Raw genomic sequence first — 25,522 nt, 5'->3', positions numbered from 1 at the left:
GCACATGTGGCCATGGAAAGACGGAAGAAGGAGTAACTAAAAGAATGAAAGAATACCATTCATAGTTTTATTTTGCTCCTCACAATCTCATTTAATCTGTAGAGTTTTGGGTGACACACAATAGCCTTTCCTTCTTCTCACATGCAGAAGTTTCATTATCCTTCTTGTATCTGTGTAAGGACTGTGTTAACAAGTAGAAAGATATGCAAAAACCCAAAGGCTTATTTTGTTCCATAGAATTTTACGTTCAACCCCCCAGCTCGACCCAGCCTGAAAACTCCCCAAATCTGCACAGTTTGAGCATGTCCCCCATTCTAAAGGGTCTCAAAGAGACATTACAAATCTGAATTACTGGACAAGAGGAGTTGCCTTTTTTGCCTCAATGCTGTAACATATACTCTTACAGACTTCAGAGACTGTGTGGGAAAATACCCTGAGAGGAATTTTTAGCTGGAATATGCAGTTATGTTAAAGTACAGATTTTCAGAAAATATTTGGTGGAAATTGTGTTTTAGGGCAGAAAAGGGAAAATCTGCCTCTGATCAAATAACCAAGAATAAAGCTTTTCACTGGGATTTTGATTTTGAAGCGTGTTGTACTTGAGGAAAAGTCAAAAGGGAATGGGAATGTACAAGTGGTTTTGTTGACAAAAATAAACATCTAAAGCCATTGCAGAGTCCATCAGAAAAAACTGTATAGTTTGAGGAGTCAAAGATTGTTTTTTTCATGGTCTTACTTTCAATGGTACTTCCAGCTGCCACCCAGCTCTGCACTAGCCTCAACAGGTAACTCCAGCTCTGCTTTGCTCAGGGGGTTGAAGATGAAGAGGATACAGTTTGTGATCCTTGATGCAAGGGTAAGAGGACAGAGGGAAGGAGTGTTTCCTTCTTCGCCCAACCCATGTGCCTATAACCCTGTGACCTGACTCAACCAGCTTTCCCCCATTTACATCTGGGACACAGTGTGGGGAAGGAAAGGGTGTTTTAATACTGTAGTTTTCTTCATCAGGGCACAATTATGGTGTCATAACACAGCAAATTACAACTTTGCCTTTCCTGTTAGGGAGAGGAGTTCGCTTAGATGCTCCCACCTTTTATTAGCCATTATTCATCCCCCCGGCTGGCAGGAGAAGTACAGCGAAGTCAGGACTCTGGCAGATGCCCATTTAAACCTCATTAAAATTCCTGGGCCTCAGCGTGATTGAAGTCACAGGCTCTCCACATTTCCTTTTGGATTAATGGAAAATGAAGCCCTAATGAATATTTGCTAAGCACAATTTTCCCCACTAATTTGCTAAAAGGACTGTCATGAAGGAACAGCTGATCCTTTGCATCTTGTGCATTTCCTAGAGGTCATGAGGATGGTAACAGGGTTTCTTCCAAATGGGGGGGATAGTGGAATAATTAACTAATTAGGCACCCGGTCATCTGCTTAGCTAAATTACTTTTGAACCTCAGTCACCCACAGTCAGGCTCCCCTATTTCATGCCAAGCTTTACCATCCTCCTCCTCGTGTCTGCCTCTTCCTTAGCCTCCTCACAGAGCAACTATCCCTTCTCCAGTCCTTGCTGCAGTTTATTTCCACGAATTGTGGAGTTATTGGCATGGTAAACTAGATCTGAAACAGTCTGAAAGTGTTAAACAAACACCGACCCTCTTAGGTGTCTGATAGAATTGAGAAAATTCTGCCCAGGAGAAGACCACAGGCCAGAATAGCAGGGAAAAATTCATTCCTTCATCTGAATATGCCCCAGAGCACTTCTCTTGTGGGATTTGAGATGCACATTATAATAGAATGGGTAAAATCTTGGCTTTGTTGCAATTAGTGGCAAAATTCCCACCGACATCACCAGAGCCAGCAGTTTGCTCTGTAAAACTGGCAAATTCTTTCAAAAATACCAGCTGCATTTCCTGGGGTCTTGGATGTGTTGTGCATGAGTAGGGATTCTGCCTGCTTGTGCTGAGAACCACCTACTAAGGCATAAGGCAGACCAGGAGTCACACAACTTCATTTACACCAGGTTTAAAGGTTGGGCTCAAGGAGAGAACAACCATTAGTTCACCTTGAGATCAGCCTTACCTCACACTCCTCAGAGACGAAGAGAAAGAGACCAAGGAAGATGTGAAAAAGCAGAGACCATCCTCAAAGCCCAGTTCGGCTCTGAAATGTGGCTGGGAAACCCATACTGCTGCTTCCCATACCAACTCAGACATTCAAGGCCAAACTCGCTCTGTTCCCAGCTACAGAGGGCTTTCATTAATTTCCAATGCTGAAAACTCCACCTGCTACTGAGAAACAACATGAGGTAGTTTGATTTGTTTTACCATCCTCACATATGAAAATTCTGCCATTAGAATTTAACAGGCAATTTCTTGTTAAATCTATTCATCCATAACTTACCTATCGCAGTTAGACTCCTTGATAAAGAATGCACAAAACAAGATCTGTCTGCCTCAGCTCTTCTACTTTGTGGATTTTTTGGTTTTTTTTTGCCTGAGTCAAGTTAATCTGGGCACTCTGTGGAAGACTGTATGTTTATGTGTATGACAAACTCCTCATATATTCATGTATAGTTTTAAGAATTCAAAGGCATGAGTTGTTCATCTCAGAATGCTATGAAGAACTAACTTAGTTCTAAGCGTACACATGCAATGAGTTTTAATGGACTCTGTTAGGATCACTGAAGCAAGAAGAAGATAATAGCTGATGTGGCAAAACCTTAGTGAAAGACTCCTACTATCTTGCTAGACAGAAAGGTCCTGTTTTGGACTGAGTTCAAGGCCAGGTTGAATAGGGCTTTGAGCAACTTGGTCTAGTGAAAGGTGTCCCTGCCTGTGGCAGGGGATTGGAACTGGATGATCTTTAAAGTCCCTTCCAACCAAGACCATTCTATGATTCTGTGCTTCTATGCTTATCAGAGATCGGGATACTTGGCAGTTCAGGGCTGAATGCAGTACTAAGATTACTTACCTCATACTTTACTTTGGTTTTCAAAAGGGCTGTAAGTCAGGTCTAAATCTAACCCTCATGACACATCATGAGAAGAGTATCAAAGTTCATTTCTACCTTGACACTTACGATAGTTCTTGGTTTTATAGCTTTAAGTTATAGATATTGCTGTTCATTAATACACAAGAAGCGTAGATAACCTTGATTCAGACAAAAACGAAAGAAAAGTTTTAAAGAATACACAGTTTATGCATAGTCTGTAAATTACAGGCGGACCATGCTGGGTAATGAAAAAATCTGTGATTGAGAGCACAGAAGCGCATGGTAGAGAACTCTGTGGTGGGACCATGCTGACTCTGCTTGGTTGGAGCTCAGCTGCTAAGCCATTGCTCTGCCCATGCTCCTCACCTTCCAGTTCATTTTTTGAGAGGAGTATATGGGGGATAGCTGCAAACCCAATCTATCCCTGCATGTCCCCTGTCAACATGAGTAAATTCCATATACCTATGCTGACATCAGCTGTCTATCAATCATTGCATCCTCAACACCAAGAATCAGTGTCATAAGGAAAGGTTATGACCAGACTGGTCTTCCAACAGTAGTTCAAAATGGGCTGTCCCATAAGGTTGCCTGAAGTTAGTTTGTAGACCTTTGGTCAGTTGGACACCTCACCTCTACAGTAAATACTCAGAGGCTGGAATTTCACTCTTCTGCATCTGCCTGCTATTCAGTCCCAGCATGTTTGAGCATAGCGCAGATGGGAGACAAAAGCCTGCAACACTTTAATATCTATGTGTACTTATAGTTTCAGAAGCTATGTCAAGATGAATAATACCATTCAAATTTAGAATTAGCCCCAAGTTTTTCCTGGTTGACATGGCCTGAATCAAGACTTCATCTCTATAGCTTTGATCGTTTTGAATCTGTTCCACCGTATGTGCCCTGTCAGCTGCTGGCAGCTTTGGCGCTTATATGGAAGTAATGACTAATCTCTATAGAAATGTTGCAGCAGCCAAGTGGCTCTGGGCTTGTTATCCAACTGGGATCTGGGAGAGGAGAATTAGCATTGTTATTAACAATGTGATCATTGATGTTATTGTTGTGGTAGGGCTGGTTCATTACCGAATCAATGTTTGTGCACATCCTTGCAAACATAAAGTACTCTTCTCAGCACTGAGCGTTATTATTATTAGAGTTCCCTCTTGCTGTGTTTTCCCGTTAAGGGTTAGAGATGCTTAAAAATCTTGGCCCTCTGCTAAAAGCGAGTGTCCTGCCTTGGAGATTCTCCCTCGAGCAATCAGCAGAGAAAGCCACAACATCTCAACACTGCAGGAAAATGGAGGACACTGGGAATGGCAACCTGCATTAGACTGATGGTTCATTTCGTGTGTCTGGTCCTCAAATATGCCCGGTACCAACTGCTTAGTTGAAGAAGTGAGGAGTTATGAGACAGCTTGTCCACTGGGTGACACTCACTGTCAACCCACAGCAACACACCATGCATTGGAACACAGGGAGCTTTGGGAAGTGGGTCTTCAAAGTGTTCACAGCACTCCCTTGCTTCTGACGGTTCCTGGTGCAATGCTATGCTGAGCAATGATCTGCTCGCCATTTTGTCCTGTGCTTAATCTAACCCCAGTAAGTAATAAAAAGCAAAGTCCTTCAGCATGGGGGAAACATCTCTGTAATGATACGTTAGGTCTGTGCATCTGTTCTCACAGCAGGGACATGTACTAGAGCTAATCAGGAGCTGGAAGTTGTGTTCCCCAGGAAATTCTGACATTGGAAAAAAATTAATTCCAAATTAGATCGAAATGCTGACATTTCTAATTTTCTTACAAAATGAGATTTCTCCCCCAAAGTAGTTCTAGCCCACTAGAATATTTTAGTTTGATAGTGTAATCCTGATTCATTTCATTCTATTACACTACATTTAAATATTAGATGTCATTATATATATATAATAACACGTGTATCATAGAGTATATCTGAATTAGTGATCTAGTAGAGGATAAAAGTTGAAATGTAATTATTTAAAATGAGGGTCTCTAAGCTGAAGCACCTGACTTAAACGCCTCACTTAGGCAAGCAGGGTCCTCTTGTCCAAAGGGAGCAGTGATTCTCAGGAGGATGTTTGGGACCACCTGAGTGGGTTGCCTCTGAGGATTCCACTGCTCCCCACTGACTGTAAAGGGAACATCACATGGCATGGTTGCCCTCCAGAGTATTTACATGCAGTAATGGGAGATTGACCTCTCCTTACATTTCATGTTTCCAGTGAAGCCATCAAGTCCTGTGGCCTAGATAACCCAGCTCCATTTATAGTCAATGTAAAGGAATGGGTACTTTCACTACATGATTCACCTCCTCCTGATACAGAGATTTTGCTCTAAAAGGGCTGATTGGTGTTTCCAGATTATCAAAGGATGCTGAAAGGACCAGATCAGCTCCTCTAAATAGCAGGCCCTTGTTCTCTAAATAGCAGGTGTCTGAAATCACGTTACTGGCTTCTAATGAAAGGCCACCAGTGGTTTGTTCCCTATTAAATTCTTTATTCCAATGAAATTGCTTTTTTATCCACATTCTTGTTGCTTCTCTTGAACACAGACCCCCACTGGACATTACTGCCTATGCTGCTAGCAGGTCTTTCCATGGCCCATGCACATCAGCACTCTCCCCTCCTGGGGGACTCAGGAGATCTCAGCGGCAATTGCCCATGAGGATGTTCCTGCATACTGCTGTTAGAGCCAATGATGCTGTGTCTCATATGGAAAAGGAGGAAAGAGTCAGTGGACCAGGGATTCAAAGAAATTGGGTGTTTAATGGATGCCTCTCGAGGTGTATGAGAAGCAGAAACAACGTGGTGGGGATGATGTGTTGGGGCCAGAAAGGAGGACAGCCCATTTACTTACCTTCTCTCTGTTGCTGTGGGATCATGGGAGGTGGCTGTGGGAAGGCTTGGCTAATCTGGCCATAAGCAGCAGGATAAGCAGCTACAGGGGAGAGAAAGGGAGAGAAGAAAGGGAAACAGATTTCAGTGCTGGGAAGTAAGAAGCTTTCATTTTTCATTTCAAGGAGCGTATGATGGCTTTGAAACCATCGTACCAAGCTAGAGGTGGGCTTTCTGAATTTTGTCTCTGTGAAAGGCAACCTGAGATGTGTCATAAGCACTATGGTTGTGCTCCAGGAGGTGCCACATGGCCCTGAGCACCCACCCTCCCTTCAGTTTCACCAGCAATCCAACACTGGGGACTACCATACCATGTAAATGAGGGTCTTTGCCGAGATCTTTCCCAGTAGAGCTGTGTAAGCATCCCAGATGGTTCCACAAACACATTCATTCATGAGCTCAGTGTGTCGATGCCCATGCTGACAGCCACGCAGAATGCATGCACACTTTTCCCTCTGTAATGCCTCTTGTGCCCTGGTTAGTTCATATGTTCATAAAAACAGTTCACCCTTGTGTTTCCTCTCTTACTTTAACCGTCATATACCCACACACCTTATAGGCACAGTTGCACATACACTCTCAGACAGACAACATTTTCTTTCACGTCCATAGAGACTTCCTCTCTCCAACACAAACACGGTGGAAACAGTGTGGAGCAATTAAACAATTTTCCCCATCTCAGCTCCCCCACCAAGCAGACAAGGGGAGCCATTCACTACCACAGATGGTAGATGATGTGCCTTGCTGCTAAAAATACAGAGTATGGGTCGCCTGTGAGCCCAGAGAGAGGGGGATAGAGGCCATGTGTGTGCAGAGGGGTTAATTAACAGCTCAAAGGGTTGAGCTGCTTCCCATCTATCAAAGCTCACAAGCAATAAATGACAATAACTAAAACACTGGCAAATGAAGCCCTACATGGAGAATTAAATTAAGTTTCCAGATACAGTGCTGACATGAGATAATAGCCATTCCTCAACGGGAGACCATGATTGCTCCAGTTACCACAGGAAATAATGACTTTGGGGTGGCAGCTTCCTTGCAACGCTGGCCATGGACACCTCGTGAGGGGAGGCTGAACACAGTGGGGTCATGGTCTGCACCAGGTCACTTTGGCTGGTGTCAGTCCATCAACTGCAAAGGAGCTGCTCAGCAGACAGGGCAATGCAAGTGGAGGCTCACCTGGGAGCTGCGGAGAAAGCTGCTGAGAAGCAAGAAGTATGTCTGCATAGCTCTTAAGCAAGCCTCAAACTACATAGCTGGGGTATGGCCAGTGTAGACGTACCCTGAAACACGGTCGTATGCAGAGATACCAAACCCTGCCAGGCATAGCAGTAGTGGCTCTGCAGGGTCTGGCTGCCCATCTCACCTCCTTGTTGCAGTAGTCAGGAGATCTGTTACAGAAAGTGGCCTCCAAACCAGTGGCCTGACTTGGCACTTGTGCACTGTGCTAAGCAGACTGGACCTGGTCCTGATAATGAAGCTGCACCAAGATACAGGCCAGTGGAAGCCATTCCCTGAAGGAAGGGGAGAGGTTGACTCCTTCGGGAGAGAAGGCAATGGGCTTTATGTTTGTTTCCACAAGAAGTGTGAATTTAACCTGAGTCTGTGGCCACCAGCTTGCCCCTATATCACCAAACACCTCTCTCACCCAGTCCCCTTGGGTGTGTTCAGAGATTAAAGGCTTTACAAAAGAGAAAGGTTTATTGAGAGAAAGTGTTAATACTAACGACCTGCGTACTGCTGCACTCCAGCGTAGGCTTGCTGCAAGGGGTCTGCTGCAGTGGGGCTTTGTGCTGTGGAGACACAAGACAGAGAAGGAATCAAAGGGTTAAAACATGACAGACACTCTGCTTTTCCCCTCCCTCATCAGTACGTAGTGTGAGACAGACAGACCCAGGGGCTGAAGGTCCCAGAAAGGGAGCAGGTCACTCATCCTACAGACAGGAGAGCACAGAGCCTTCCCGTGATATCCAACAGGGCTCTGTCCCCCAGCCACCAACCACCCTGTGAGACTTGGAGCAGAGGACACACAAACCCCTCCCCTCTTTCCCAAGCTTAAATTATGGAGCCCACCTCCGATCATGTGGATTTTTGGCGTGGCAGTAATGAACCCCAAAGAGCCCTCATCTTAAGCCAGGACTGACACTGCGCTAGGTGCTGTGCAAACTCAGATCTCAGTGACAGCTACAGTCACATGGAACTTTCAATCAGAGCAGAAAACAAGAGGGGCATAGCAGGAGGAAGGAGAAGAGAACAAAGCAGTGGCTCCTGCCATCCCAACATCCCTTCGAAGGACTGTGTTGCTGCCAGGCAGCCCCCCATGAAAAAGGAAATGCTGCTTGGAGGGGAGGAGGATGCCACTTTTCTGCTCCAGGGAGGATGCTGTGAATCTCTGCATAAGGCATGCAGTCCCTTGCTGGCTTCAAAGTGCATTTTCTCTCTTTACAAGTGTGCATTCCTCCCCCTTAAAAACTGTTTATTTTTGAGAAACTTTGAAGTCTAGCTCAAATACAACCAAAGCTAGTTAAGATTTCTGTTTTCCTTTTCCCCTCTGGTTGATAGGGGGAGAAAGAGAGAAACGTGTTGTATAAGCTCTTTCTTTATCTGCAGCAATAAAAAATTTAAAGCAAAGCTTGGCTGAACCTCCAGTCCAAATGTCACCTTGGCCCTAATATTTCACTTCTTGTTATGAGTTTAATTTGTATTTATTGGTGCTGCACAGTTCTACATTTATGTGTTCTCTCCGGCTTCTTACTTGTAGGATGATCCTTTAGGAGTTGCTACTTTCCCCCCTTCATCCCACCTTTTTCTTTCCTGCAAGCACAGGCATGTGGCTGGAGACAAGGGCTTGGAGGATGTAAAGATGTAGCCTTCTTGGAAGGGAATCTGGTGCATTGATCTATCCAAAGAGAGACACTGGCTATATGCAGAAATGTAGGGGAGGCTGGCACATGAGTGTTACAGGACCCAAGGAACATGGACGAAGTATTTTCTTACAGATGTAAATGCCAACTTGAAGCTTAATTTCAAAGACTGCCATTGATCATGATGGAAGCTTGCAAGATCTTGCACTTTCCTCCCAAAATATGAGGAATCTTGGGAAGATTAAACTTTGAGGGGGAAAACCCAATTAGCTGGCTAAGGCTCAGATGCTCCTGTTCATTAGAGCATAACTGACTCATAAGGACTTTGAGGATGGGGAAGTCACAGGAAGAAATAAGTGGGATTGCAATCTTAGGGAGATTAGTGGGAGATTAGTGGAAGGCATAGTGGAGGTGCAAAGCTGTACCTTTAAAGAGTAGATACTCCAGGAAACTGGAGGAAATGCTTGGAAAATGTAAAAACCTTGTCCACTTATTCCTACCATCTTGAAACAACTAAGTCCTGTTCTTTTTAATCTCTGCCCAAAACTGTTTTCCTCTAAATATGAAACGTTGAGCATATTGCTCCAGAAGAAAACTGAATGGCTATGAAATGTTAAGTGATACATCAGTTCTTGCACCCTTTTGGGAGAATAGGTCATAATATCTTGAACCCACCAAAATGACCAAGTCCTGTCAGGTAGAAGATATCTCCTGCGGAAGGTGAGGGGGCATGAGGTAAAGGGAGCAGATCTTTTTAAGACAACTATGGTTTTTCAGTCTTCAGTAAAGGAGATGATCTACTGTGTCTGCCCCAAAGGCAATTATCCTTCCTTGGTTGAACTCAATAGTTTATAGAGTTAGAAGAAGAAACTGTCTCTGCTGCTTGAGAGATACACTCACATAATTTCTTTCCACTCCAGCTGTGTCTGGATCAGGCATACTCTGTCTGATATGCTGACAATTAGCAATGACTGCCTCTTTGCTGGCACGGGAGACGTCACTGAGCAGTACCTGTCAGGCTGTGGTCCTTTCCCTTATTTCCTACCTTAGTGGAGCACACATGGGAACTGTCCTTTCTTTCAGCCATAGCTGAGTTTACGTCCTTAACAGAGCTGCTGGGCTCACTGCAGAGCTCCTCTCGTTACCCCATCTATGGATATCTCAGCTGCCTTTGGAGCCATACTCTGCTCATCATAACTAAGCCATTCTGCTTAGGAAATATACACTGAAAATCACCTTTAAGATTAAATATTAAAACTAGACAAATGCTTTATTTAAAGGGTCTAGGACAACAAGCCTTTGAATGCAGCCTTTTTCCTCTCCCTCACAAAGCTTTTAGATTTCATTATTTTCCTGCATCTTAACAACTTGTCAGCAAGAGTAGTATCTAACTGGATGTTTCTTTCTCAGGAAGCTGCCTTCTACCTTAGATCATACTGGAAATTTCCTCCTGGCTCACAGCACATGCATGCTACTGGAAAGACTCTTCCCTGGCTTTAGCCAGCTTTGCTTCAAGCTGGGAATCACTTGCTCATAGGTAAAGAATATCAAGGTGGCTGGTCTAGCCCACAAGACCCTAGCACTGACCCAACCATTCCTGCACGCGTTTGAAAAGGAGCAAGTAGAAAGCATCTCTGGGCTGTAGGAACAGACAGCACAGGGAGGCACCAACCCTGGCTTGGGGCTCTGTGTTTTACTTGTAGTCTTATACCCTACCTTGGCTGTTTGGGAAAAGCAGTTGTGGTGAGTCACCACCAGCAAGAATTGGCAGCTCTTAAAAACAGAAGCGATGACCTTTGCTCATGAAAGAACTTGCCTTCCGTAGCTTGAAGAGTGTGTTTATTCAGCCAACGAAGATGTGGTTTCAGTACAGTGGATGTGTCCATGCTGACCAACATGGCCTGTGAAGGTGCAGGGACACAGACTTCAGGGCCAGCTGGATACCCCGGCACGAAGCCAAGGTAGCTTGGGCAGCCATGAGCATATCTTCATGCTGCTGCTCACTCTGCCAGATGAATTAAACCTAGTGAAGGGCATAACTGCCTGTGCTCCCAGCTGTAGTGTGGATGAAGCCAACGGCTGGTATTGATCCAGAAATCTCAAGACGCAGATTAGAGGTTTGAGGAAGTTGTGGCCATGCTGTGTTCAGCAAAATGACAGCCCTGCTACATACTAATGACCCATGAGAAGTTCAGCGAGGGCTCAGATGTACGAGGGACTCACAGTCCAGAGCCAACCTGCCCCAGGGTTTATGTATGGCTGTAGGATGGAGCAGACCATATGCCAAAATTCAACATGATGGGGAGACATGAATCATTTCTGTGTCTCCACACAAGGACATGATGAGGGAAGGTGGCTTTATTCCTCCATATGATGCACAGAATCTAATAGGGTGTGCACTCCTGCGGCCTTCACACAGGTCATGCTTTGTTAAGGCAGGAGTTACCCTGTGTCAGCTACTCTTCCGCCCCATCCAGCTGGCCAGTCTTCTCTGTACTGCAAGTATTACTTGAACATGGGCATGTGGGGCTGCGAACAGACTCCAGCTCCTCTGCATGCTGTCTGTGCCAGGGTGTAAGACCACTGTGGACCAGAAGTAAATAGCTGAGTATGGGCTGGTAACATCTATAGGGATACAGGAGACACTAAATGAGGGACGTGGATATCATAAAGAACCTTAAAGGGGTTTTTGGACCAAAACTAGGATGTCTCTAGTTTTAACATGATCAAAAGACCATGGATGTACTGGTGACTGTCTGTGAAATGTGCCTATAGGTAACATTTGAAATAGCTTTTCCTTGTGGTCAGAGTCATGGTGATCTTATGTCCAACATACAGACATTTAAGAGATTAAACATGATGTAATGTGCACACTGAGGATCAGCTGGTGAAGTGAAAGAAGTAGAAAGGCTTCTGAGAGGCCAGAGGACAACTATCAATCACATCAGCACTGCTGAAGTTAATGTAGCTTTGCTGCTTCACAGAAGCTGAGGATCTGGCCTTGCCAGGGCAAATAAAGGTGTACTGTGAAAACAGATGCTAATAGTAACTTCATTTGGCAGCTCAGGGCAAGAGCTTTATCCCTGGACATCACCTCTATATTAATTTGATCATTTCCATATCTCCACGGGAAAAATCCTGCTCAGATACAATTGTCTCTTTGCAAGACGATTCTGGCCAAGATGCCACAAGGTGACCATGGCAAGATAACCTTCCATAAACCTGGAGACATAAAACAAGCCAATGACCTACTATATGGCCATAAATATAAATTTAACGAAGGCAGCACTTATTCATTAGGCAGAAGTCAAGAAATGACTCCCTAGTCCTTCAAAGAAAGTAGATCTGTTAATGTCACTTTCCAAATCCTCTGCCTGATGCCAAAACCCAAGGATGATTTCCCAAGTCAGCATGAAATACCAGTGCTTTAAAATTAACACCAGGAAGCTTTCTTACTGCTGATATATCTCGAGATTGAAATCAAACTTTTTAAAGGGGCATTCAGCTAGTGTTAGACCTGACATTTAACTTTTGTCAGAGAATGAAAGGATGGAGGTGGCAGAATGAAGCATGTTGTTAAAAATAAATAAAATCGGGTTAAGTGATGTTCTATAAAGAATCCCTCCTGAGATGCCTATAACCCAGCTACAGTGCCTGGCCAGGACGAGCTGTTATATGGGTGCTCAGGTGATAATGGTAGTAAGGGACAGAGGGCTGTGATGGGCAGGGATGTGAATCAGGAAGAGCTGCACTGAAGCCAATGGGGGTGGTAAGGAAAAAGGATGATGGTTACTGTCCAAGTCATTAAAAGGGGGCCTTGCAACCCTCTCAGTGGGGTATGGGACAGTGTGGGGACATAAGGAAGCCAAGGAAATCTGCTCTCTGGAATCAGAGATGCCCAGTGCCTCTGAGAGACAAAAGCAGGGTCTGGCATATTTTCAGCCGCTAAGATCCCCCGGATTTCACTCTGGTGGAAGGAAGCATCAAACTTTACGCCTACATGATACCCTCTTTGCTCCTTGCTTCTGATTGCCTATGCGTTTCCCAACAGACATGTTTTATTCCATCTATTTCATTCTATTTTGCAATACTGCTCCCTGCACGGGTCTACAAACACATGTTATCACCTGGATCCACAGCTTTGTGCTCTGCCCCATCTATTCTTTCTTCTCACTGTCCTGGAGGCATTTTACACCTCTCCCAGGAGCTGCAGATTGGCCACTGTCACCTCTGGGAGGGTGGATGGGGTGGAGAGCAATCAGGGGCCGGGCTATTCAGTCAGTGGGGTGGGGTGGGGGAGGATTAAATAATGATAGCAAAGAAAATCTATGTGAAGGCCAGGGTTAAAATAAATAAATAAATAACTGAGTGGGAGGGCTCTATTCACCTTCTCCTTAAATCCAATTTAAATCACTTTCTACAGCCCTAATCTATATCCATAATTACATCATTTCGTACAACAAGCTTGCAAGAGGTCTTAAGAAATTTATGTAGATTAAAATTCATGGGTGCCATAGTACAGATTCCATATTATTAAGATTGATTAGGACAGCTGATGCTGTGATTAAAGAAGCCAGCGTTTACTGTTGTAATTAATTAGGTATTCAGACACAACAATAACTGCAATAACAGAAAGAATGTGCTGATCCGGCAGAAAACAGAGACTGATCCTGTGTTTTATGGTCTTGTTTCACCATTTAGGGGCTGGACACCGCTCAGTCAAAGACATGTTGTCCCGCACTTTCTTTTCCTTACATGTCAAACGAACAAGAAATGCAGGGCATTTGTGCCCTCTACTCCATCCTGTTAGTTGGAGAAACCCTTTTGGTAGCATCCAAGGCATTGTAGACCCTTGTCTGGGACAACATATGGGCCTACTATAAAATTCAGTTCATCCCTGGAAATCAGGATTATCTTTATTATTTTCTTAATAGTCCCACCTCCAAGCCCCATGCGTAATAAAGCCCCTGCTGAGATGGGTGCTGTGCAAAAACATAACAGGAGTTGTGCCTGGCAGTGAAGGGATTCCAGTGGACAAATCAATAAAGACACAGAATACGCAGAGATGCAGACTGGCACAGGTGGCTGGCCAAGGTGACAAACTAATTCAGCAGCAGAGTCAGGACCAGACTTCTCTCCCTTTGCCTATGGCCATAAAGACATAAGTCAGGGTCAGGTTTTAAAAGCTATTGAGGCACTCTAACTCCATATTGTTGGGGAGCTTAGTTTAAGTCACCTTTAAAAATAAAGGTTAAGGTTTTAACTCACTTAGATGCTTCTGAAAACATCAGCACAGAGCCTGATTTGTATTTACACCTTCTTCCAGACAGAGGAGAAAATACTTCGGCTCTGGAAAGGCTCTCACAACTGCCTTAAACAACCTCACTCATTATGGCTGCAGCATGACTGTTGGAAGTACATGACATCATTAAAGTAGCCTAGACTACAATTGAAGATGGCAACTTGCTATTATGTTTTAATGAGTGCATTCCTTTATTTATTTATTTTACCAGTACAGTGTGGTTTATGGTATGTGGCAGATTGTTACAAATGGGTCAAATAAATGCATCCTAGCCATAATGATGTTTCAGGTGCTCACTGTTGCAGTTTTGGAACCGCTGATACAAATATGAATGGGAAAGCTCCCACATAGAGATTTAGGTTGGACAAACACAACACAACCAAAGATTTGCAGTGGTAGCTTAGCCTCAGGGCTGCTGTAGGACCTTCTACAGGAGCAGGCAGGTCACTCTAAACTCCCGATTCACCTTCTTTCTAGGCTCTTCTTGTCTAAAATAGGATCATAGAATCACAGAATGGTTTAGGTTGGAAAGGACCTTAAGATCATCAAGTTCCAACCTCCTGCTATGGGCAGGGACACCTCACACTAGATTATGTCTAACTTGGCCTTGAACACTGCCAGGGATGGGGCAGCCACAGCTTCTCTGGGCACCCTGTGCCAGCACCTCAGCACCCTCACAGGGAAGAACATGGAAGATCCTGGGACAGACTGGTCTAGAGCAGCACCCTGCCCATCAGCAGCACTGCTAGCCAATTGAAAAGCTAATAGATAAGCCTGTCATATTAGCCTACCGGCAACTCCTCCCCTACAAAATTAGCTTGTGTAATGATAATAATTACAGACAGAGTTTGAATCCTGTCTCTGCTGGCAATGGGTGAAGCTGGTTGCTGCCTGATAGCAATTTGTTGAGCCAAGGAAAATGAATTGGTGGTCTCGGTTCAGTTCCTAAGACATGAGTTTCTACAGCACAGGAATTCACCCGTGGGGGACACCTTTACTGTCAATCTCAGCAGTAACTTGAAAATATGTGGGCATAAAAGCTTGGCTGCCCATTTGTACTGACAGCTAGTCCTCACCTGAGAGGGCTGAACCCCAAGAAGGGCATGGAGTGGAGCTGGCTGTCTTGCTAGCCCAGATGTACCCACAGTGTAACCAAAGAGGAGTGGGGGAACCTCTGCTGTCTCTGTAGAGAGGACAGACAGAGCTAGTCCTGGCAGTGGTGGGCAACCACTGTGTGCCTGTGAACAGTAAAAGAGATGACATGTTTTTAATGTATTATGAGCAACTGAGGGAACTTTGCTTTTGTTTTCCTCAGCAAATGCACTGAAGCACTTAGCATCCTGGAAAGCATTCCATGCCTGAGCTTCAACGAAGCTGCCATACCACTGTTTCCATCCCTGGCTCTGGTCAAACTGGACATCCCTCAGCCCACGAGGTATAATTTTGTCTGGAGCTATTGGATGCTATGGGGTGTATTACTGCTTCTTTCTGCGCACATCAGTGGGCAGAAGATTACAAAGCAGTGCTCAGTCTTTTCTGAGGGGTCTGCTTTCTGCCTCCTTCCAGTTCCCTGGTTTCACTGCTCCTTTGACAGCCAATCCCTCCTCTCTCTTGCTTCCTGCCCTTTGGTCTCTCCATTTTCTCATCTCTCCCTCCCTTTCCCTTCCCAAGGAGGCTTTATTTTTGCAGCGAGCATTTCATCCAGTCTTTCACAACGCAATCCAGTAGCACAGAACCTGTTACTGGAGAGCAGAGTGCTGATGGTGTGAGACACAGCACAAACCAGTGCAGATGGTCTCCACTGTTATTGTACATCACACACTGTTATGAGAGAGGCACTGGGCGATGGGTGGGTAAGGAGATTTGGCAGAAACCCACAATTCCTGTTACTATGGTTAATGTGGAAATGGCAAGCGCTATTGTGCTGCTGCAAAGTGACTCACAAGATCATGGCACAACAGACTATGCTTTTTGTCCCAACTATATGTTGTGACACATTGCCATGTTCAGTAGCTCTGCAAGCTGAAAGACCAAAGGGCAGGCATTCATACACAAAAAGGTCAAATCGCCAAAGAAGCTTAAACTAGTAGAAGGGGAAATATTTACTCCTCTCTGTCCATGCCAAAAGGTGCACTATGAGGCATTATGTACTGGCTGATCTTGTAGAAGTTGCGAGCATGGCTTGGAAAGAGTATGCCTACAAAGAATGATTTTCTAGTGCTGCTGCATGGACCCACAACCCGGCCAGAGCCACAGAAATATCTGATTCCTGCATGGACTGGGGATGTGATCAGAGACCTGGTGAGTCAGGACTTTCAGCCTGCTCTTGCCTTTGCCTCAAAGCCATGGATGGTTCAGTAATCAAATGTCACCATGTGTGTCCCTGCTCCAGACAATGGGAATCTTAAAAAAAGAGCTCAGGGGAAGACAGAAAGAAAAAAAAGGAATGAGACTACAGAGTAAATACAGTTACATGATATGGACCTGTTTTTATAGTGCAAAGACTGTGCAGTTCTGAAGTCCTTTAGATGTAGCACAAAAATATTATAGCTAGACACAAAGGTGGATGTGTAGACAAACTGCACAATTAATGGGATTTATTTGGGTCTGAATTATGTGTATGTCATGCCTCTATAGATTTTGATAGTTCTGTGTTTGCTATTTTCAGGCAGCAAAGAACATTCTGTTACAGCATAGAATGGTGTGAGCCCACATTTGAGATTTTTGTGGAGTATGAAAGAGTATCTGAGAGCAAAATTCAGGCTTTAAACAATACATGGCAAGCCACAATCATAGCAAGACTATGGTTATGTATATAATACCACAACACTCTTAGCCACTTTGAGAATGAGAGATATACCATAAAATAAAGTTGTTTGGAAGATGCTGGCTTTGGATGGGGGCTGGCACGTTCTTTTCTTCTCACATTAGCACAATTGCATGCTGAGCTTTAATATTTTATTTCTACCCTTGCATTTGGAAACACTGACATGCAGAATCACAGGGCAGTGCCAATAGCAAGTGCTACAGAGGAAAGTGTGAAAAATCCCATAATGAACAATGATGGAATAAGCTGCCCAGTGATGAAAATTTCTTTCTAATCCCAAGCAATTAGTGGCTGTCTTACATCATAAAGCATAAAGGTTTGTGTCCTTCCTACATTTTCATCCAGTCTAATATGGCTGTGGATGTTCTCATTACCCATACAAATGTCTAATCAATTTTTTTAAATGCTGCTAAGCTCCAGGCCTCAATAAAGCTTGTAGCAAGAAGTAACGTTTGGGAGAGTGCATAAATGCTCATGAGAAGGAAGAGAATAAGACAGAGCAAACGTGATGCTCATGAGCTACAGCCAAACTGCTACAAAGGAGCTTGCTTTCAGGGTTTCATTGCTCGTGTGGACAGGCAGAAGTAAACTGAGAGGTGAGGGTATGGCTTACCACTGTTCCCTTTACACCTCTGTGTAACTTTAGATGTCATTAAGTTACAGGGAAGCTGAGCACCGAGAAAGACCAATATATTGCTGAAGACACACTGAGATGAATCGAAACTTTACACAAAGCAGACTACCTGAATGTCAGCTTTACTGGCAGAAAGGGGCCTCTGCCTGCAGCAAAGCAGAGCAAGGCTGACTGTCACCTTTCAGTGTGTTGAGCTGCTGGTACCTGTGCAGGGCCTTACTGTGAATTGCTGGCTGAGCAAGTCTCTCCTCAACTCAGAGAGAATCAGACTAAGGCCATTGACTTTTATATAATCACAGATGAAATGCCTAACTGAAAGCTTGTTTTAATAATGGGGGGTAGTTTGAGATAGTAACAAAAGCTGAAGTTGCTAAGATTCATCTAGAATGATCATCTTTTCTCTGATATCTGCAGTAATGGATCATGGAAGATTACCTAAAAGGAGCTAGATAAACCAGGAAAAAGATAGAAATGGATGAATAAACAGAGAGATGGTAGACTGGCAAACAGGTAGATGGATAGTCAAACAGATTGTTATATTTATAGAACCTTAGAGACAGGGTGCTATGGTTGAGCTCACTGAGCATAAGGGCTTTAATGTGTTCTAATGCTCCCATAAGCCTCCAAGAACTCCCCATCCCTCTAAGCTGCTACAAACATGTACATACATGCCTAACTTTTAGCCCAGTAAGGCACTTGATTTCAATTCTGCTTAAAGCTGAACTCACAGCTGAATGTTTACAAAGTGTGTGTGTGGAGGATGATAATTATTTTTCAGTTCTCTGGGTATACCCGGGCTTTGCTGCATCCACAGGGTGTTTTTTTCACTGACATTGTCTGAACTGTAACCAGGCAAGACTTTTTATCTCTACGTTACGTGGTATTTTTCCTTATAGCTCACAAAGTCCCCAGTGATGTTGAATCTTCTGAGTTTTCAGGACTGGTGAGATTGAAAGAATTCATTTTCTTAGGGGGTTTGTGGGCTTTTTGGCTGGAGATCTGAGTCAGTATTTGATTTCCTAATGAACTAGATCAATCTATGAGTGCCCCAGAATGAAATACTCTTTTGCCAGCTGGTGGCTAGGATCAATTAGCTACATTTATTTATATTTTTTACTGTTATAATTGTTATTACTAGTATGAGTATGGTGATAGTAAGGGATGTCTTCCTAGCAGAAGTACAGCTTGGAGTAGACAGCTACCTCAGATATTGAGGATGCTGAAAACATGTAGGTGTTCATTAAGGCCTTGTAGACTCCTGAGTTCTTGGTGATTACAGCATGAGAGTGTCCATATACTTAAGTACAGGTATAGAGGCAGGTATGTACCCTTTAACCTCCCTCATTCACTTCTGATTGCCAGGGCTTGCAAAATCACTCCTTCAATGCTGGCATCTTTTGAACTAGTCACAGTCTGTATCCCAGCAGCAGTTCTCTGGTGGTGTGTCACAAAGAGGTGAAGCTGAGCCCATTCCGTGGCTCCTTTAGGAGCTTCAGTCTCCAGGCCTGGTAAGGCAATAGGGTTTGGATGCAGTGAGCATTTCAGGACCAACACATGCTGCCTGCACACATAGTCTGAGGCATGGAGCAGTTTTGGTCAGCAGCCATGTGAACCCCCTGGACTCAACCTCTCAGAGTCATCCAGCTGCAACAGAATCCCAGTGGGAGATACTAATGGTGGGTGCTAGGAGATGCAAACAGGCTTAGCAAAGCTCCTTCAAGGTGAGCCAGGAGCAAGACCATTGGGAGTGCTGCTTGAAGATATGTCAGTATGAACTAGTCAGGACTCAGACTGAATTTTAGCTAAAGCAGAACATCCTGGGTGTCCTGATTGTATTCACCAGACAAGTCATCCAGCAGATGAGCACTCAGTTCTTTTGCATAAAGATTTTTTACATCCAACATGCCCTTGGTGCATCTCATCCAGATTTAAGTGTATAGCAACTGTAGCTGGGCAAGATATAACTACATCAATGCTAAAGTAAGTGCCAGTGGTGTGGGAAGTAAATCCTTCTGAGGTGGATCATGGTAGATGAAGCCTGTGGGTGTGGACAATCTCCCTGAGACTGACGGAGCAGGTTGTGGGAACAACACTGGTCTGACTTACCTGGGTAAGGGTGAATGCCATTAGCAAACACGGCTTCAGCGGCGGGCTGCCCATTAGCCTGCGGCGGGAGGCCAGTGAAACCATTCACCCCAATTGGAGATGGGATGCTAGGCACAGCTGGTGCAGTTATGCCAGGAGGCGTGCTTCCACCTGCAAGTGAGGAGGACACAAAACCAGAGCTTGTGAGTACTGGAAGCAAGAACTACATAGCGAAAATACACAGAAACCTTCTGATAATAAATGAAAGATCTCCCAAGCTGCTGTGCAAAGAAAGGGACTTCTTGCCAATTGTTTCTCTGTTTGGAAAGCACTTAAGAAAGGCTTGCAAAACTTTCTTCAACAGAATGAAGGTTTTGCTTGGTGATCAGTCTCTCTAGGCTAGATTCACAGCTAACATCAAGCAATAAAAAGTATAGAAATATGACCCTTCCTCCTCTACTTTCTCCCTGGAGTATTACCTGTTTAAATTGCTAAATAAGCAGAGGTTTCTTTCCTAAATATCATTTAACACCAGAAGCAAATTCTCAGTCCCACCTTTCTATAGCAATCCCTCTCAGTTTCTCTTTGGAGATGTCAGCTTTGTGGGTGTACTGATTTCTAGGACTACTCTGTCTGCATTCACTCATGAATGCACATTTCATGTACAGACTCATTCTGAACTTTCTCAGCACCAGGGATTTAAAAGGTTTGGCAAGTTGATTTGTAGCCTAAAGGCAGCCAGTGATACTTTTTTTTGGTTTTGTCAATGTTTGGCCATAATTTGACTTTGTAGAGTTTTGCAGAGATCTCCCACTCAACAGGGGCAAAATTTGGGCTAGATTTCTTTCTTTAATGGAATAATACTCCTCTCCCTCTTCCCAGGCACATCCTGTGGGGGACTGCAATGCTGCTATTCAGAAGAAAAATTTAGTCTTTATGTTTTGGGCGGGATCGTGTCACCCACTGGTAAAGAAGTTTTGTATTTCTGAGGGGAGAATTAAATCCCTCTGCTACCTCACTGCCTGCTCCTATGTATGTTTAAAGTGACTGGACAGTCTGTGCTTCTTGCAAGGTATTCAGGTTGTTTTTGGGGACCAAAAATGAGTTTTCAATGAGTGTGAAATTGTTTTCCTCCTGCTAGCTGTGAGTGAGAAGTTAAACTGTCTTATCTTCGGCAGTGTCTTTCTGTGTTGGGGTATACTACTGATTGAAAGCACCATTTTTGCAGTAACCTCTTCTTAAAACCAATCGCAGAGATTGTCTTCTCCATAGCAGCGTTCCGTGATGGGTTAGTCCAATAACACACTTTAATGACTGCTTAAATCTGTGTTGGTGCTTTAAGAAAGCCAATACAGATGCATGAGAAGTTTTAGTATGTTCTGATTTGAGTAGCCCCAAAAGCAGGCAATATTTCAGCTCTTTTCCTATACCCTGAGCAGACGAGCTGCTGCTTCTCCTTTGCTTATTTAAATGGTGTTGGCCTTTAAAAATGTCCTCTGTGGAGGTACAGGGAGCCGGCGGTGGCAACTGGAGTCCAAAGGCAATGCTCTTAGCATATGCCATCAGCTTGCAAATCACAAAGGCTAGTTAAAATTTCAGTTGCTTTTCTAGATCTCTCCTTTATTTGCATAGACAATGTAAGTATTTTTTTTCTAAAATCACAGCAAGGGATTTGTGTTTGCTATTTTGTGCATGTCTAAGGAAGTTTAGGCATATTCATAGGAATTCTTTAATTTTCTTCTTATAAAGATCCCCCCTCGAGAGGTCAGATCTGTAGTTGGAGTAAAATTGGCATAATGCCACCGCAGAGAACAAATGGTGGTGGTGTATGCCAGTTGTGGATTTCTTCCCTGGTTTAAGGTCTCTTGCTGCAGCTACACCAGATGTAGATTTACAATATGGAGGGAGAGAGAAGATAAGGATGGAGAGACGCCTAAATGAAATACCATTTCTAGTCCCTCTGCTCAGTTAACAGAGTAGCAGCCCCACTTTTCACCTAGATTACACCAATGATGGGAGAAATGCAAAACTTCAACCAAACTTTCAGACATGTCAATTTAATTGCCTCGCAATCACGGACTGTTGCATGAGATAAACTTGACTCTTGATGGGAAACCTGACTCTCGCTGTCTAGATGCCAGCAAACGGCATACAATTTTTATGGTCTGAATTACCCACTGGGACTGCCTACTGCACTCCACTGACTGCAAGCAAACCCAGTGACTAGTTTAAACTAAATGTCTAACTTTTGTGTAGTTAAACCAGGTGAGATGGATCCTGTCTCTAGTCTGTTAGGTTTGCCTGGAACCAAAACTCTTTCTTACGTACCATGGGAACTCGTGAGCCTGAATGAACTCATGGCCATGTCCCAAGGAACCCACTCTCCTAGAGGCAGGACACACAGAAAAACAGCTGGATTAGGAGGCCTGAAGATAGAAGCACAGAGGCACTGTGCTCAGCTCCAAAGCTTCTAGGACTTCTGGGTTACCAGTGTCCTTTTTCTAGCACAATTTTTCTTTTGCTTAGGAAAGATCAAAACACTTCAATTTTTTTCAATGTTCCAAACGCTTTTTCTAATGCCTGTTTTTCAGAGAACTTTGAAATGTTTCATTTTCATTCTAAGTCAGAACAAAGATATACTTCAATGACTGGAAATCCTGCTATGAAGCAGAATGATCATTTTCCATTTGGCTTTCTGAATGCTAACAAAAGCCAGCAGGAGAATTCATGTTAGGCTTCAGATATCTCCTGGCTACTCAGAAATCGCTGCTACTGTTGTAGGCTTCCTTGCTCAGACGTTATGTGAAGCATTTTCTATGCATCTTATCACAAGCTTTGTGAATGTTGTACTAATACAAGGAGTCATTTCAAAATATAAACATTTCACCCAAGGAATAATTGTCAATGGACATTTCCACAACCCGTTACAGAGGTTTTTCATGAAGGAAGGTACCCATTCAACATAAATCTGTAGTAATGCCAAAATGCGTAGACTTCCATGATTGAAATCATGTCATAAGGAGACTGCAAAATCTACCACCATGAACAAGATCAAGGGATCTCATTTTCAGTACTGACCAGCCATGGGTGCTCTGTAAAGCAAGTAAAAACCATGAGCTGTCCTCTCCTGTATTCTGATAGTAAGAGTTTAACAGTCCCCAAAAGGCACCAGGCACACCAGAAGGGGAGAAGGGTTTACACCAAAGAAGGGCTGGGTTATTTTTCATGTCCTGGATATCATGGTAGGCACAGGATTTGGCTGTTCTACTGGTATTTTCACACCTATTTCATAGAACTTGCTCTTTCTTAAGACATTTATATGCACAAGAGCTTGTGCTCTTTTGTGGTGGGGACATCATAAACCATCGACTGGATTCAGTTCTCCAGGCCCTGGGAACATTTGAATTCCAGGCAGTCTTTGTTTGACGTTCTCTCTGCTCCCACCAACACAAAACAAATCTAGCTAATGCAAATATGATAATCTTTCCGGCAGCGGGTTTAAAGGGTGCACATATAATTAAGCCACTTTTCTATTTGGATTTGCAGTAGCTCCATCGACTTGTTGTTTATACATTTATCGTTGTGTAAACATGTATTTTGAAATGTGTGGTATGAGATTTTTGAGTCAAGTGCTTTCCTTGGGTCTTCATAAGTTTGTGTGAAATTAAATCTGTCTTTCTTTCTCTCCCCTTTCTCCCCCTTCATATTCTAATACAAACAAAGGAAAAGATAGGTATCTGATCCAGTAGCTCCTGACATTGTTTCCAGCCACCCATTGCAAAGAGATGCTAAGGGAGGTTTTCTTTGGCAGATAGGTTAGCAGGACTCACTTGGCCAGGAGCAGCACCCCAGCCTGCATTGCTGTGGTGCCCTATTGCCCTGCCATCCAGTGCATCCTTCCTGGCTTCTTTAAAATAGCCTTTTCCTGTTCCAGGGCTGCTGCAGAACTCTTTATGTCTGGCAGTGAAGCTGACCCATCCTCTCTTACTGCTCTGATCTGGAGTCCCAGATCCTGCTCTGCCAATGCTGCCTGCACCACAGCTGGCTCAGTCAGACCTCACTCCTCCCATGTCTTATGCCAAACCTTTGTCAAGCTCATCCCCTCCAGGCCAGATTGATGCTTCAAGGTTCACACAAAGGCACTGCTATGTCACATCTGTCTAAACACAGTCCTATCTCCAGTGCCTCTCATAGGAACAACCTGCATCACCTCAGGGACCCTCTTATCTCAACCTGTCCCTGTTGGTTCCTTGTCCTGTTCCTGCCCATGTGATTTCCTTATTCTTTAAGCCCTAGGAAAGCCAGTCCTCTTTCCATCTCAGCTTTATTCTCTGTCCACTGAATCATATACTGTGGCTCCTAGCATGGGCTCCTGTGACACCTTGCAGCCTAGCCAGATCCTGGCAGTGCTTCACTGACTCTGTTCCAGCAGCCAAAAATCCTCTCACCAAACACTTGCATTCCAGAGATCTTTCCTGAGTGCCTCCTGTCCATTTCAAAGCAGGGAAAAGGCTTTTGTGTCCCAAAGACATAGCTCATCTTGTTACTGATACTGCATCTCACAACAAACCTTATTTTGTTTGTCTTTGTACCAGCCTGGCTGTGACAGCACCAGCACTGACCCTTTAGGTATCTATATGTACTGGGGGATGTTTTGTGACATTTGCAGGGTACTAGAGCTAAAGGAAAGCTCTGTAAGGGGTAAGGTTGAAGGGAAGGGTTGTGTCTGAGAGCCTTTTCCAGTGCCTTCTCTGTCAGCACCCTTTTTCCTCCCCAAGAAGCCTTTGTGTCTTGGTTCTGATGGGTTTCAACCCTCTTCTTCTCCTCACCCACGAGTAAGTGCCTCTCAGCACAGGACACATCTAGCCCAACAGCCCACTGCTGGTGAGCCCTTTGTCTTTACCCTTGCAACTACTTCACAGTGCAGAAGTTGACCTGCAGCTGGCCCAGCCCTGGAAGAGGCAGTGACAGCCTTCCTCTGCCACTTTCCCCTTTTCCAAGACCACAAAAGGATCTGATCAGCTCCACTCCTCACTTCTGGTGACCCTCTACAACAAGACCAACATTTCAATAGACACCCGCTTAGGGAAGACCTATCAGTTAACAGGTCTCTTCTAGGATTTTCCCACCCTGTCCCCTCTCCATCCCACTGCCCCCTTACCTGAGGTTGGTGTCATGGGAGCAGCAGCCAGCCCGTTCATGTTCAGGGCTGCCATTTGCTGCATCTGGGCTGCAGCAAAGGCTGCCATGGGGTTCAGGTAGCCGCCCTGCGCCACTGACGCCATGATCGCGGCTTGCTGCTGCATCAGCTGGAACAAAGAGAGAGAGCAGGGAAAAAACATCACGCGGTCACCGGTAAGATGGACCGTGGCACCGGCACCAGCATGGGGACCAGGGCAGGATGTGAGCCAGACTGTTAGGAGAGGTCAGCTCAGCATGCCTGCGGTACACCCCAGCCTTGGCCTTCCTTCCTCATACAGGGACTGGAGGCAAAGTGCATCTTTGCATCTTGGCATCTTTACGCTCCCCATCCCCATGATGTGTTCCCCAGTGTGGAGGTCTCCCATGAGTTGGACTCAACCCTCTGGCTTCCCAGCACTTCCCTGAGAAAAGCAGAGAAAAGACTTTATATGGTCTTGAGCAGGGAGGTTTCATGGCTTCCATTGCTTGTATCAAAGCTCTGGGAAAGCACTGGGGCTGATGATGGGATACCAGTCTGTGCAGAGTAGTGGGGATGAGGGATGCCTTTTCCAGAGCAGCAAGCTTGTCTAGAGCTGTTGGGGAAGCCTGATTTGTTTCCATCTGTCAGTGACAAAAACAGTTTTCTTACGTGTTTCTGGGAGGCCTCTAGTGGGCACTGGACAACAGCGTAACCAAACCTTCTAACCAGGTTATAGCACCTATTTCCAGC

At 44.5% G+C, this 25,522-nt stretch overlaps 1 protein-coding gene across 1 annotated transcript in view; it reads right to left on the bottom strand.

The window, feature by feature from the left end:
* CELF4 (CUGBP, Elav-like family member 4) overlaps nucleotides 1–24,911 on the bottom strand; it is a 46,960-nt gene extending 22,049 nt beyond the window's left edge. The window contains exons 1-4 of the mRNA XM_010023654.1: nucleotides 24,773–24,911; nucleotides 19,633–19,782; nucleotides 7,627–7,692; nucleotides 5,862–5,942 (exon numbers count right to left, since the gene is read on the bottom strand). Of these exons, the coding sequence (XP_010021956.1) occupies nucleotides 5,862–5,942; nucleotides 7,627–7,692; nucleotides 19,633–19,782; nucleotides 24,773–24,896 (421 nt within the window). The 5' untranslated portion in view covers nucleotides 24,897–24,911. The remainder of the gene's footprint in view (nucleotides 1–5,861; nucleotides 5,943–7,626; nucleotides 7,693–19,632; nucleotides 19,783–24,772) is intronic.
* Between the last annotated feature and the right edge of the window lie 611 nt (nucleotides 24,912–25,522).

The sequence above is a fragment of the Nestor notabilis genome, unplaced genomic scaffold (genome assembly GCF_000696875.1).
Source record: "Nestor notabilis isolate BGI_N333 unplaced genomic scaffold, ASM69687v1 scaffold17751, whole genome shotgun sequence".
Classification (NCBI taxonomy): Eukaryota; Metazoa; Chordata; class Aves; order Psittaciformes; family Psittacidae; genus Nestor; species Nestor notabilis.
This window is presented reverse-complemented; position numbering and strand designations above follow the sequence as displayed.